Source organism: Saccoglossus kowalevskii, chromosome 8 (assembly GCF_978046115.1).
Source record: "Saccoglossus kowalevskii chromosome 8, keSacKowa6.1, whole genome shotgun sequence".
Classification (NCBI taxonomy): Eukaryota; Metazoa; Hemichordata; class Enteropneusta; family Harrimaniidae; genus Saccoglossus; species Saccoglossus kowalevskii.
The window spans coordinates 25,721,483-25,737,054 of record NC_140648.1 but is presented as its reverse complement, the minus strand read 5'-3'; the positions used below and the strand labels follow the sequence as shown (position 1 = coordinate 25,737,054).

The following is a 15,572-nucleotide window of genomic DNA, read 5'->3' as shown; positions in this document are numbered from 1 at the left end:
CAGGTTTAACTGTACCTTGTGTGGTCACTATACACAGGTTTGACTGTGCCTTGGGTGGTCACTATACACAGGTTTGAGTGTACTTTTGGTGGTTACTATACACAGGTTTGACTGTACTATGGGTGGTCACTATACACAGGTTTGACTGTACCTTTGGTGGTTACTATACACAGGTTTGAGTGTACCGGGTACCTTTGGAGGTCACTATACACAGGTTTAACTGTACCTTGTGTGGTCACTATACACAGGTTTGACTGTACCTTAGGTGGTCACTATACACAGGTTTGACTGTACTTTTGGTGGTCAATATACACAAGTTTGGTTTTATTAAAATTAAAAATGAGAAAATAGTTGACTGTGGGAACATATGATGCACAAGTTTAGGAAATATGGTGATATGAAAATACATACCTTGGTTTTATGTTTAGCTTCAATCAACATACACGGATCAATAGGCAGACTAGATGGATGCATAATTAAGCAAATCCATGCACTAATCCATGGGCAGGCTGCTGCCAGTAAATAATCCCTGGGTGCTCGGTCCAGCAAAGTACACCATACCTGCAATGCAACATCAACAACACACTAAAATGAATTCACTAGGAATTGTTGAACTTGAAATATTAATAAAGTTGATCAAATTGGAGTGTATTCAATTTTATAGTTTTTAAATATGTAATATGGATGGGAACATGTAATTTTTTTAAAACTGTAAAATAGTTTATTTTAGTTGGAATTAATTTTCGCTGTAAAGACGTGTTTTGTATGGATTTTATTTTCACTGAATCATTCCTTCAGCAAAAATAGCGATTAATTCCAAGTGAAAATAAAGTATTTATGTGGATGATATTTGCTCACATTCAATCAGGTTCAGATAATAAAGTACATCTAAACAATACACTATTTATTCGTACAGTGTTACAACAAAAGAACTACAATGTAACAAGGATGCTATCAAAGAAATATACAATAGAATGACCTTTTGTAGGGTTGAGCAGGATTCACACCTATGGATTAAAATTGGAGTGAGACACAGTGATTGGTTTTCAATATTGATACATCAGCTTAAAATCGACCTTGCAACTGATTCCTATTGCATTTGTGCTGCCTATTGATTATTATTAAATGGCTTGTATAAATTGAATCTGTGTTTCTTTACAGTAGAGATACATGCATTACGGTATAGTTTCAGGCATGTAACAACTTTCAATTGTTGTATCTCAGCTAATATAGCTTGGAATTGTATAAAATAAGGACCAAAAGATACAGTAAAATATAGTCTAATAATATCCCTTAATTACGAATACAAAAGAATAAAACTGAATAATATTAATGAATGAGGAAACACACATGTGGATGAGCATCCACAATAATTTTACAGTATTGTAGTTTGATACTGTACGTTGTTGAATAGTCGCTAGTCTGTAGCTATAGACTGTAGTCTATATTTTTTATTTTAATTTGATTATTTATAGTTATTTTTTAAAAACTCCTCAATTAAAAGTTGACATTTTGAAATTTTGCCTGTCAAGTGACTTGTTGTGCTCAGCATTTTGCCACAGAAACCATACCCTCTGTCACAAGCGGCTGCGATTATGGTAATTCTGGTTTTAATAGTATTAAGGACATTTAATTTTAATTTAATTGCAGCGATGTAGAAATAAGCTGATAGTCAGTATTTGTTTTACAATCTACCGTATTTACTCTATTTGTAGCACATACTCTAAAATAAGTAGTACCGGTGTTCGTATGATTGACAGCATAATTTTTTTATTTACATGTGCTTTTATTGCAAATGTGCATCTAATAGAGCAAATATGGTACTTGCATATTAGTACATGTACCATATTTGTTCTATTATACGAATGCACAAACTGAAAAGACCTAGGTATGTGTCAGGTCAAGATAAATCACACTGTAATGATAAGTATACAAAAAATGTAATTTCTATTTCATGTGTGGTTTGGCTGGATGGATATATAGCAACTATGTATCATGTATGAGAAAACAAAGTGAAGAAGGCGAGAATATTAAATTTAATTTTTGAGGGACACTCTAAAATAAAACCATGAAATCAAGATAAATAGTAAATATAAGTGGAAATATTATCGTTATTTTATTAAACAATCATATTATCATCAGTTTTAAAGAAACATGGGCATAAATTTTTTCTGCATACAAGTAATTTTTGTTATATCAGATAAGTACAGGGTAATCTACGTATATGACAACAGCAAGCAGAAAAAATAAATAACTTTCTATAAGCTGTCTAGAAAATGTTTATATTGTACATACTCAGACTTCATGTGTATTTATTTGGTATGACTAAAGGTCATTATTCTCACTATTACATGCATTAACAAGTTTGTCAAACAAGCCGAATATAGCATTTTCACCACAAATATTTGCTAAAGTTATCAAATTCCAGATATTATCACGAAATGTTCACATCTAATCGAGATCCAACCAAGGTACAAATATACCAAGCATTAAAGCAATTGAAGTAGAGGTTTTCAAGAAGAAGTCAAAAATATTTGCTAAAGATGCCAAATAGGAGATATCACCATGAAATAATCAAATCTAATTGTGGTCCAGTCTAGGAACATATGCTGCAAGTACAAAAACAATCAACTTAACAGTTTTCAAGTAGAAGTTGTTTGAAAAAAAGGTCAACAACAACAATCGCCTATATCAACAGTGATGAGAACAACAGCGGAGCTAAAAAAAATGTAGATCAAGTTATCCAGAAATAAGCACGGTATTATAATAAAGTAGCCATCAATGGTTGTCTTACTTTTTCCACTAATTCTAAGATATCTTCTTTATCTTCCAGTATACAGCGCTGATAAACATGTCTTAAGGCATCTTGTAATATTGGTGGTAACCATTGGCTACATGGTATCTATGGTAACATAAATTGATAAAAATTAATAAAAAATGCAACTGATCCATGTTAAAAACAATATGTTATTCATATATATTTATGTATGTTTTACTTTGGTTAATTTCCACAAAATAGTTCTGAAAGCGTGTCATAGCTGTTGTAACACCTAATGTTCAATATTGGTCTCATAAGACATATACAATATAGAGCGATAAAAAGTTCACCTGTTGGGTTACTTATTGTAAATAAGCGAAAATAATCAGATCAAAATCTAATGTAATTTTAGTTGCTAATTCTGACCAATCAACCAACTACCTATCAAGTTAAGATCTTGTAGAAAGAACAATGAATCAGAACTTAATTTACATATAATTTTCTAGTGAGGCACGCTTCTAATTGGTTGATTAATCCTATTAGAGGGTATGTGCATTGAATTTATCATATTTGCGAGATAATTAGTGTTAAAATATATATGATAATATGGCAATATGGTCACGATCAGAAGTATGAATTCTAATTATTCATTATTTGTCTGCCACAAAAATACCTATGAACATAAATATGAAATATCACGCTGTAAACTGTATATTGTTCACTATTAGTAAATTATTTCATTTACACTATTTTTGTTCACTACATTTTTCTACATGTATATTACACATTCAATCATGCAACTCGCTAAAATCAGTGAAAATAAACTTCATACAAAGCAGCCAAAATGTCTTGTCAGCAAAAATTTATTCCAGCTAAAATATTTGACAGTAATTCATAAAATTTTGCAAAAGTTGTTGTAGCTCACTGTTTCACTGTTACATTATTTTGCCATTTTCCCCCTGAATTCAGGAAACTCATGCAAAATAAAGTGGTTAACAACATTTCGTAAAATTTTGTAAAAGTTGCTGTAACTCACTGTTACACTATTTTGCCATTTCCCCGCTGAATTCTCAAAACTCATGAAAATGAAACTCTTGCAAAATAAAGTGGTTAATGACATTTCATACCAGTAAAGAAAATGCTGTCGCTTACCTGACTACCATTAATGGTAAGAAGAGTATATAAAGTTTCTAAGGCGGCTTTCCTCACTGACGATATAGTGTGTTTCAAGAACGGCCAGAGTCGCGGGACTAATTCAGCCAGAGATTGATTGGTAGTGCATGGTACTTTGCTGGATAATGTTGATAACAATGTCATCACTGTGTTGGTGGAAGCTGTTAAATCATCCAAGTCCAATAAAATATCCCACAACGTCTGAATTATTATGGATACCTTAAAAAAGCATCAATTTTTGGTTTTAAAAAATCTGACCGGTTTAGAAAAATGTATACTATGTTTATGTTTAGAGAATGTATAATTTATGTAAAGAAAATCTGGAACATTAACATTATAGGTTATACATCCTGGTACTTACATCTGCACACATGACCCCATAAAGGTCACACATCCTGGTACTTACATCTGTACACATGACCCCCCAAAAGGTTACACATCCTGGTACTTACATCTGTACACATGACCCCATAAAGGTCACACATCCTGGTACTTACATCTGTACACATGACCCCATAAAGGTCACACATCATGGTGCTTACATCTGTACACATGACCCTTTTAAAGGTTACACATCCTGGCCTCACTCACCTGGTATGGTGATATTTTACTCAGTGTTTCTGCGACTGGGATAAGTGCCGCTGCAGACACTGCCCTCACATCGTCGTCAAAGTCAAGTAAACCTTGGATTATAGATGACAAAACACATGGTAGAAGCTCAGACGTCATTTCCTAAAAACACAAAAACAAATCAACGTTAATGTCACAGTCCTGGTTGTGATTAGGGGAAATGTTAATCATGCCTAAGATAAAGTAATATGGCCAAAATACAAGATGGCTGCCAAACTTTTGTCTTTTATCTGATCACAAGTTGAATTGTCATGAATATGTTTTGCAACTTACATAATATATGCAATCAAATTGGATATCACTGGTCATGTGACCAGGTAAATTCTTTGTTAATGAATTTGTTATGGTCAGTAATTGAGAGTGAATAATAGACTCATCTAGTATCAACAAAAATCAGATTTATTAAATAATTTTTATGACTTCTAAATTTGCAATCTAATATATGGTCACAATATTAAACTTAATATTTCTATTTGCTATTTCTCTTATTCATGCATTTCTTGTATCCACTAAAATGCATGTTTCCAATATTGTAAGAGTGTTTGTTATGGTGTTACCCAATGACACTCTTTCTAAAAATGTTTTTCATAGTGGGAAATTAAGTCACCTTACAATTTTAATGAGAATGTATTCAATGTCTTTTTGAGAATATACAACTTGGAGTGTTAGTTGAAGTTTACTTTCATGCATAGTTGTAATCTACTGTACAAAATAATACTGTAAAATGACTAATTTTCACTGGGTTTAAATTTCGCTGATTAACTATTTCAGGCATATTCAGTGGGTTTTAAATTCACAGTTTCGTCATTTAGATAATGTGTTCTATGCTAAATTTTACATATTCACTGTGTTTTAATTTAGCGCATTTTTCCTGTCAGCAAAATAAGCAAAATTAACCCCCAGTGAATAATTACCCACTTTACAGTATGCATCTCAGGAGGAAATCAAGCCATGAATTCATTTGCAGCTAGACTCACACATGATCTATTAATTTTTTTTTACATCTATTAATTTTTTTATTCTTTTGATTTTTTGACTATGAAAATTTAATATAACCTTTGGAAGATACTCCTACAAATAAACATGGGCGTGTATTATGATGTATGTGACAAAAATATGATAATTAATACAATAACGACTGTAGATTGAATGCAAAATAAATCATCACTGACATAAATCTCAACATGTGTAATGTACCAAATTTAAATGAAAACGAACATTTGCAACATTTGAAACAAATTAACATAAACATGTATTTTAAAATATATGATGTATGTGCCAAATATGAATAAAAATGGTACATAAGTTGTCGTAATATAATAGTACATTTATGGCCAAAAAACAAGATGGCTGCCAGTTGGCTATCATTGATACAATCGCGAAACAAATTGTAAATTTGTAAATGTAGGTCCAAGATACCACATTTACAAAAAATCAAACGGCTGTCAGTCGGCCATCTGGTTTGAATGACTAAACTACTGCATGTGCATTGTTCCACATAAAGTACTAGGCATATGCAAAAAATAAACGGATTTGGTACAAAAGGTTCTGAAATATGACTCCAGATGGACGAACATAGACATAATTATAAGCCCCCGTTTCAAACTTATTTTGAACGGGGACTAATAAAAAGAATACACATGCTAATGTAAACAACACCTAGACAATTGGGAGATTTTTTGTTTATACCCAAAACTTTTTTTTCAAACTATTTTATGCAGTTATATCATAAATATGTCACACATATTACCCTGCAAAAAAATTGGCAAAGGTCGAAGGTCAACTTTAGTCACCATTCACAAAATTAAATTTTGATCGATACCTATAACTCATTAAAAATTATATCCATTTTATTTTGATCCAAAAGTTCTTAGAAATTATAGTAAAATACATAAAAATAGGTGAAAAGTTGCACTAAAATAGTGAGGTATGAAAATCATCACGCTCAAAGAATTAATCCCCTCAAAATATAGTCCTTGTATATACAAATATGTCTGACCTATATAAACACACTGAAAATATAGTGCCACAAAATAGTAGATCAAATAAGAGATTAAAGATAATCCATATTATTTCTGTAAATCCTCGTATTTATTTTAAATGAAAGAGACAATATGGTGTTGCCAAGCTGTCATATTTTGACTATTACTGAACCTGCGAGCGTCTGACTGTTTAGAAACATGCTCCATCATGAGTCAAGTGGATTAGTTTTTTTTTTCATCTTTTCACGAGCAGACTTTCTCACCCAAATTATTCTAGACTTTTTCTTATATTCTTCAATATTTATGGAAATGAACCCTGATTTTAGAGTCAACAGACAAAACGTGAGTCAATTTTCACCCAAAATATTTCGTTATTTTTGTCCCAATCTTCAGAAGAAAAGTGCAGACTAAAATTTTTTGAATTTGTGATGAAAAGAGGTGGTGAAAAGGTTAACCCCCAGTGAGTGCTATAAAAGTAAATTTTTGCCACGTTTTCCGAATCAAAGCAGCACAAGTTTTTCAATTTTTTTTTAATGTCAACCAGGACTTGACAGCCAATAGTATTTATGTCCATTAGATTAAAAATTAAGAAATTGTAAAAAAAAATATAAAATAAAAAATTAAGTAGAAACAAAGGATTAATGCAGTAAAAAAATAAAATCAGGGTGTATGTAGTTTGCTCAAATTAAAATGATTGATCATTTGCTTTGATTTTTACAAATTTCGTTTTATGTATGACATATTTAATATGCAAAGAATGTTACAAACAGTCTGTTCGGGTACCGTGGAAGAAAAAACATTCACTGTGTTTATTTAGTAGATTTGATGCAGGGATATTCACTAGGTTTAAATTTACTTGTTTATAAAGGAAACAATAAATTCTATTGTTAAATTTGAATATTTACTGTGTTTAAGCCCTATACAGACAATATGTGGTTAGAGGCATAAAAGAAAAAAAAGAAATAAGTTTCATTCCTGTGTATCTGTTTATAACCACTAATTAGTATGCAAAATAACTAATTAATGTAAACACATAGATAATATTATTAGAAAGTATTTTAATGAGAAGATGCAGTTGAGTCAAAGCATAATATATAAGATAGAATGTGATACGCCAACAAACAAGCTGCTCTCTGATTGGTCAGAATGTTAGATGTTAGGGTTGGGCAGCCAATCAGACACAGTATTGTATAAAGTAACACTGACTCAGAAGATTTGGAAGTTCAGATATCAAAAGAATTTTCACCTTCCTAACAGCAAGTAAGTACTTGATTCCCAGCAGACCACCATGCCTGACTTCCCACTGGTGCTGAGATAGTAACTGTAGTAAGATACCCAATACGTGGTTAACGCTATCTACTTTCATATAGTGTAGTAGCACACCCAGTGTTTGGGCACATGTCTCGCGTACTGGCGCAACGACCTAGAAAAATCACAAAGATAATCATATTTCACCAGTTACAGCTGTTCTGAGAATTATTTGGACAGTCAGTTAGCAATATATCTTGGAACTTTGCAAAACACTTGGGTCTTTTCCAATCTAGACTTGATGGCGCCATTGTATTGGCATGCCCACAGTTGGGATCATTCTATTATCTTGCTAGATGCGGGTAAACCGCTGTTTTCAAAACGACACGCATTGGTTACCATACATTAACAGGTTGTATGTGCATTCAAAGTGTTATTTTAAATTGTTATAACCATCTGAGTCCACCAGAGCGCAATTTACAAAACAACTCCCGAGTGTTCAGTAACCACAGGTATAAATGAACTCGTCGTTGGCGGGAAGGCTCAAAGTAGAGTTCCTTAGCATTGGACGCGCTGCAGTTTCGCGACAGTTTTGAGCCAAATTAAAAGTTGTTTTTACATTACTGGTACATTATGTATCAAATTCAGATTTTATACAAAGGTAGGAGAGTACATCAGGGATACATGGACGGAAAACTTGATTATAGCGGTTTGTCAAATCAAAAGTGCTTTCCTTGAGCGAATCACTTTTTCAACTGCATTTTGAAAATGACGAGGGTATGACGACCGTTATTATGTCTAGTCTATTTTTGTAACAGGGACAATTGACTAAAATGAGCAAGGAGATGACATTTTTCGACAAATTTAAGCAACACCCAACTTTCGATTTTTAAAATTACTGAAAATAATTACAATATAAATATAAAAAATAAAGAATGGTTGCTGTATATGCACGCTAGATAATACTTGCAATTCACCATGCCGACAACCCCTATAAAATAGTAATCCCAAACCATGCGCCCGTCACTCAAGTGGCGCCGACAAGTCTAGATTGGGCAAAGACCAAAGTGTTTTGCAAAGTTGCAAGTCATTTTGCTAACTGACTGTCCGACTAATTCTGAATAATAACACAAGTTCACATAGTATTAGTATTATTTCATGAGAAGCAAATTTTTGTGAATATCGCAAGCCAAGAAAATTTCATTTTTTAAGACAGTTTAAACAAACTTCAAAGTTTGCTCTATCGAGAATGTTTCAGCACATATATGCAATGCATTATGGGACCAGGATTATTGTATATATGGAAAAATTTTATCAACCTGGAAATGTATTATAAAACAAGCAGCCTATCGGCTGAGATAGCTCCGCTGTTAGAAATGCACATTTCAATTAAAGAACTGAAGACATCATCAGAAAATGAACAATATGTATAGTATCAAAGCAGTCGGACTTACAGTTTTTAACAAGAAGTCGAAAATATCACTTTCTACCAAAAATGACCAAAATATTCACCAAAATTAGAGAATTGAAGATATCATCACAAAATGAACAAATCTGAGAAAGGTCTACATGTAGTATCTATATATGTAATATCAAAGCAATTGAACTTTTGGTTTTTAACAAGAAGTCGAAAATATCACTTTTTACCAAATATGACAAAAATATTCACCAAAATTAGAGAATCCAAGATATCATCACGAAATGAACAAATCTGAGAAAGGTCTACATGTAGTATCTAAATATGTAATATCAAAGCAATTGAACTATTGGTTTTTAACAAGAAGTCGAAAATATCACTTTTTACCAAAAATTACAAAAATATTCACGAAAATTAGAGAATTGAAGACATCATCACAAAATGAACAAATCTGAGAGAGGTCCACATGTAGTACCTATATATGTAATATCAAAGCAATTGCACTTGCGGTTTTTAACAAGAAGTTGAAAATATCACTTTTTACCAAAAATGACAATTTTTTTTTATTATTTAAAATATTCACCAAAATTAGAGAATTGAAGATATCAACATGAAATGAACAAACCTAAGAGAGGTCTACCCAAGGTACATATACACCAAGTATCAAAGCATTCAGGCTTGTAGTTTTCAAGAAGAAGTCGAAAAAGTAAAACATTGACACGAACGACGACGACGACGGACAATCACTCATATGATAAGCTCCGCTCGACAAAGTCGACAGCGGAGCTAAATATGACTTATTTTGATGGAGACACAACCACTGTCATTTACATTATGCATGTACTACAAATGAAGCAAAAACATCTGCCGTAGCAGCTACTTACCTCATCAGAAACAAAATCTCCAAACCTGTCCAATGCCATCACACAGAGTAACCGAAATGCCATGTCTTCTAACCATAACTGATTCAAGGAGTCTTGCTGTAAAGAAAATTTAACGGTAATTTTTGATTAATATCGCAAAGAGTTGAACACAGATAATATTGTAGTGATGTTGAAAGGTTCTATGGGGAAAAGCACAATGCGAGAAATACATGAAATTTTAATGCACAATTTGAACGGCACACATTATATTGAATGCAAAACATTTTCTATAATTTCATTTCATTTTGGAGTGAAAATTAAAAAACAGTAAGAATGTCATATTGATGAAAAATATTGCAAAAAAATATGTAAACAAAATTAGGTGATTTTTTTTTTTGTGTGAATACAACTGTATTCACACACAAAAAAAATCACCTAATTTTGTTATGTACAATTATTACATCAAGAGTAGATAATAGACAAGGGTATGCAAATAGGGTGTGATGAAGATCTCATTGATCAAGAGATAAACACCAATTCACAGAAGGTGTGTCCTTCCAGTCATAGAGTATGTATTATATGAATCAAATATTTCCATAGTTACATACAGTGTGGCCACCCTAAACTATCTACTTTTAGGGCAACACTGTAAAGCAACAGATACAAGAGATTTCTCAGCACATTTGCCATGTACCTTGACAATCCAGTGCAAGCATCGTATCTGATCACCCTGTGGTTTGCTGAATAAATCAGTACTTACCTGGTCTACTGGATACTCCGCTGATTTCCCAGCACTTCTACCATGTACCTTGATAACTTCTCGGAGTCCAGTACAAGCACCATGTCTGATCACCCATGATTGGCTAAATAAATCAGTGCTAAGCTGTTCACAGAAGGAGGCAAAGGACCACTCACCGACCTATAAACAAAATACAGTTGTCATGGTGAATTCTATAAAACTATAATATTAATAAATTCTTATTATCCATGATAAAGGATTGCCAACACTTTGATGACATACACATATCTTGACAAAACCTAGTAAACGACTTAAAAATCTTGAAGCAGTAAATTAAAATAGAATAAGTATTGAAGAAATACATGGATACACAAACCTACGACTGGGGCTTGACATGCATGTAATAATTTGTGCAATATCTTGTGGTATACAAGTATCTGACTGCAGTAGTTGTAGTTTAATGCTACAATATTATACCAACTTTATTTTAAATGTAATATTGAGACATATTGAAACTTGAAAGCACCAAAAACAGTGTAAAATGTGATATATCATCTGAAACATTCTACAAACATTGGTTAAATGAAATTGACCATAGAACCAACATCCTGCGGTTTTAAAGACAGCAAGTGGTGGCACAAATTCACACTTATATTTAAGTTGTACAATATTTATTAATGTTGTTTCTTGTTAGCTGCAACATTTAAGTAAAATCTATTTAATTTAATTAATTTTAAAAAATATGGTTGCCACTTAGTACCGTAAGATTATGTTTTCAGAAAGAACAAATCTCCTGGGTTCATAATCGAACAATAATTTTTTCAGGTGACATTGGTGTGATTCTGAAAAACTATTTTCTGATCCATGTCTTTTGAAGTACAAAATACCTGAGGGTTTTAATAATCCTCATTATGTTCTATGTTCGTAGCAAATTAATATTTTTGTCTATTTCAGTTACAAGCAGGATTTACCCCTACTGTGTGTTATTCACATTTGAGGTCTATACTCATAACAGGAACACATGTGGTACCGGTATATCTTCCATTCTATCATGGTTTGCAAAGTAAACAGAACATTCCATTGAGGCACCACCAGACCTTTTCGACAAAAATCATTCTGCACTTTTTTTTTAAATTCTTCAACTGAATATTTCAGGAGTTGAACCCTAATTTTGGAGCCAGCAGATAGACCAGTCAATTTTCTGTTTTTAATCAAAAAATTTGGCTTTTTTTGTCCTAATCTTCTGAAGAAAAGTGCAGACTATAAATGAAACTGTTTTGTGAATTTGTGATGAAAAGTGAGAACTGGTGGTGAAAAGATTAAGGCATAATATAATTCTCATTTCACAGTGATTCAACTTAATGAAGAATGGTGAAGAAATTGTTGTCGTTATTTTTATTTTTTCCATGCACGTTATATACATTATGACATCATTAGTAGTACTAGATGCGCTACAAAGTGTAAAAACTCACTTCTTCATAGAATGTAGCGCTATCTACTGCATGATCCACCATTTGTTTGTCAGCTGTGGACTGTGATGGAACATGAACCGTGGCTCCCCGTGATTTCTTTGATGCTGGTTCTACATCATCTTTACATTCACTACAGGTTAAAAATAGAATTGTTCTCTCAAATAAAATATATATTTTTAATAGTACTGTACATTTGACAAGTGACATGCTCAACTATTAAAATTTATTTTAACAAATATTATTGCTTTTTGGAAATTATTATTTTTTTCTTCTCTAATTTCCAACAATTATCTGTATTCAGTTAATGAACATCTTTAATTTTATTTATTTTTTACTTTTTTCCTGAATTTAACATTTTTTCATGTAAAAAAAATCAATCAATAAAAAAATTCACCAAGCTATTGTCAATAACATTTTTATTTTGAATAGCAAAAAATGTAGTGTTCAATTAAAAAAAAAATATATTGACCAATGTTTGGTTTTAGCAGTTCGCAAGAGATGAAATTACATTTCAAATGAATAATTTTGCTTATTGTATTCAGGATTCTTTTTCTTTTTACTCCATGTTTGCATAATGTACAATGGATTTTGCCACAAACCACTTTCCATATGTGTGAAATGTGACAACCATTGTGTGACCGTCATTTTCAGCATTATGGTTATTTTATAAAAAATAATAAATAATAAATGGCATAAGAGACTAAAAATAGTCTAAAAATATAAACAGTTTATTACCCTTTGAGTGCCAAATTGTTTTCCCGCTCCAAATGGGGCAAGATATTTTCACATTTTCTGTAATTTTCATTGAATTCAATCTTAATTTTGGACTGAATGTGACATTGATTCTATTTTTTGATGAAAAAAATCGATATAAAATTTTCGTCAACATTTTCTGTGGAAAAAAGCAGACTAAAAATGGAACTATTTTGGGGATAGTTTCAGACTTTGGCACTCAGAGAGTTAATTTGTTGTAAAACACAATATTATAAGTAAAAACGAAAATTGTTTTTTGACAAATTAAAACCGTTTAAAGTAGTTTGAATATTTTGAAGTAATATATCAGCATGGACTTATTAAAATGAAAAATGAAATTCATAATAACTGAAGGCAATGAGACAGAATGAAAAGATAATATAAACTATTCTAATAATAAGAGCTTGAACGGTTTTAAAAGCTCAACTCACTCCAGAAAAACAAAATACTGGTATATTTGTTGTTAGTCAGCAAGTATATCAGTTTGAAAGTATCAAAAACTACAACATTGATGATGACAGACATTTTTCTTTCATATACCTTTTTTCAAGTTTGAGTCGAGCAAGGTAAAATTGAAATAAAAAAGTCGATGAAAATGACACAATCTTGTTCGATTTTTCAACCCCCATTTTTATGTGCTTTAACACACTGATGTACCATTGATGAGAGGGCAGTCCATACCCGAATGAAATAGAGTTTGATCACAACTTCTCTGGGAATTGTTTATTATTGTCAAATTGTAGAATTTGTTTGTGTCCGAAGTTGATTACTAGAATCCGAAAATTTTGCCATAAACTATTTAATAGCACCATCGAAAATTTTACATCACCACACCATTGCTTAGAACCAAAAACCATTTTTGTTACTTAGAAAGGTGTAAAAAGCTTCGCTTTTACATTGAGTATTGCATATGTGTGTACAAATATTCAATAGGAATGAAACATTGAAATGTAACAAGAGCTTGCAGCAACCATCTTTGTAAAGCATAACAGCAATATGGTTATTAAATTAAAAAATAAAAAAAATAAGTAAAATTATTATTAAATAAATAGTGATATAATAAATAAACTGAAAAGGGAATAAAATATGAAGGTAGCCTGTTGTCAATGGCCACCTGGAACTTGTACGTTTTATTACAGTCCCTCAACACCAGACTGTGGTTTTATAGATATATCAAAGATTCTATTTTGGAAAGAAAGAAACACTGGGAGACCATACTATAAATACTGGAAGATATAATGCATTTAGTAATTATTGTTAATAATTATATTATACCAGGGTATCACACCTTTAAATGCATGATTGAAAGAGAGGTAGTTTTAATTTATGAAGCCAGTCTAAAATACTATCATAGTTTTAATGGCCCCAAACATGAATAAACAAATTCTTTTCCGAAAAACCTGTGACAGAAATTCAACCCTACGAATTATTTTTAGTATTATTGATCTTGCATTAAACAGAGATGCATTATGTTGACATTCTCACTGTGTTTGGCATCATCGACAAACATTAAAATTTGACGATTAAAATTAAGTGAGCATTCATTACAGGGGTTTTTCTAAACCAGGGAACAGGGGTGCAGTGCACTGATACTCTTGGCTGGCGCCCTCTTACCAAATTGCCGATTGAACTTTCAAGTCATAAATATATTTCTTGAGCCGTGCACTTCCCTGCTGCCATACAACATGAAATCTTTCTCAAATATATTTTACTCTGTGAAAACCTCCCAGCAACACAAGCTGACAATGTGTCTGAACATCAAATACACTAAAATTATCCAAAAAATATTTCAATAGCGATAGATACATTGTTAAAAATACACAGAAACCTTCTGATATGGCGTTTCCAGGTCTATCGTCTGTTTGCTCCCTTCGTGTTCATTTTTTCCAGAAAACCCCCTGCATTATATACACAAATGAACTTTAATACTAACAACCAGTCCAACCAATCCCACCAATCCCAGAGATTGTTTTTAAAAATTCTACTTAAATTCATATGAATAAAGATAGAGATGAAATTAGCAAAATGAATCAGCATTTCCTCCATATCTGCACTCGCCAAGGCTCTTGAGTATATGTTGTGAAAATGATCAAAGTCTGGTAGTACATACACACACTGGAGGTGGTTATTTCTTTAACAATTTCATAAGATATGGTTTGCAAGTCTTCTCAATACTTGTACCGGTAGTGTAATGGTTGTTACATCAGACCCAAGTTTTTCATCTGAATAATGTTGCTGTAATTTTTTTTTTCATTTCCTTTATCAATTATATTTTTTATTGTTCTCTTTATTTTTTAACAAAAAATGTACTTAAAGCCATTGGATTAAAATGAACAATTAATCTATTATTAACCTTTTCACCACCAGACTTTCTTGTCCAAATTTGTCTGCACTTTTTCCTTATATTCTTCCATATTTCTAGAAATGAACCCTAATTTTGGAGCCAACAGACGATATTTGAGTAAATTTAAAATTTTTACTCAAAAATTTGCCTATTTATATCCTAGTCTTCTGAAAGAAAGAGCAGACTATAAATG

At 31.9% G+C, this 15,572-nt stretch overlaps 1 protein-coding gene across 1 annotated transcript in view; it reads right to left on the bottom strand.

Moving 5' to 3' along the window:
* LOC100371568 (TATA-binding protein-associated factor 172-like) overlaps nt 1–15,572 on the bottom strand; it is a 62,268-nt gene that overhangs the window by 29,721 nt on the left and 16,975 nt on the right. Inside the window, exons 7-14 of the mRNA XM_078009122.2 lie at nt 12,283–12,412; nt 10,832–10,990; nt 10,093–10,188; nt 7,790–7,966; nt 4,523–4,663; nt 3,911–4,150; nt 2,795–2,902; nt 412–561 (exon numbers count right to left, since the gene is read on the bottom strand). Of these exons, the coding sequence (XP_077865248.2) occupies nt 412–561; nt 2,795–2,902; nt 3,911–4,150; nt 4,523–4,663; nt 7,790–7,966; nt 10,093–10,188; nt 10,832–10,990; nt 12,283–12,412 (1,201 nt within the window). The remainder of the gene's footprint in view (nt 1–411; nt 562–2,794; nt 2,903–3,910; nt 4,151–4,522; nt 4,664–7,789; nt 7,967–10,092; nt 10,189–10,831; nt 10,991–12,282; nt 12,413–15,572) is intronic.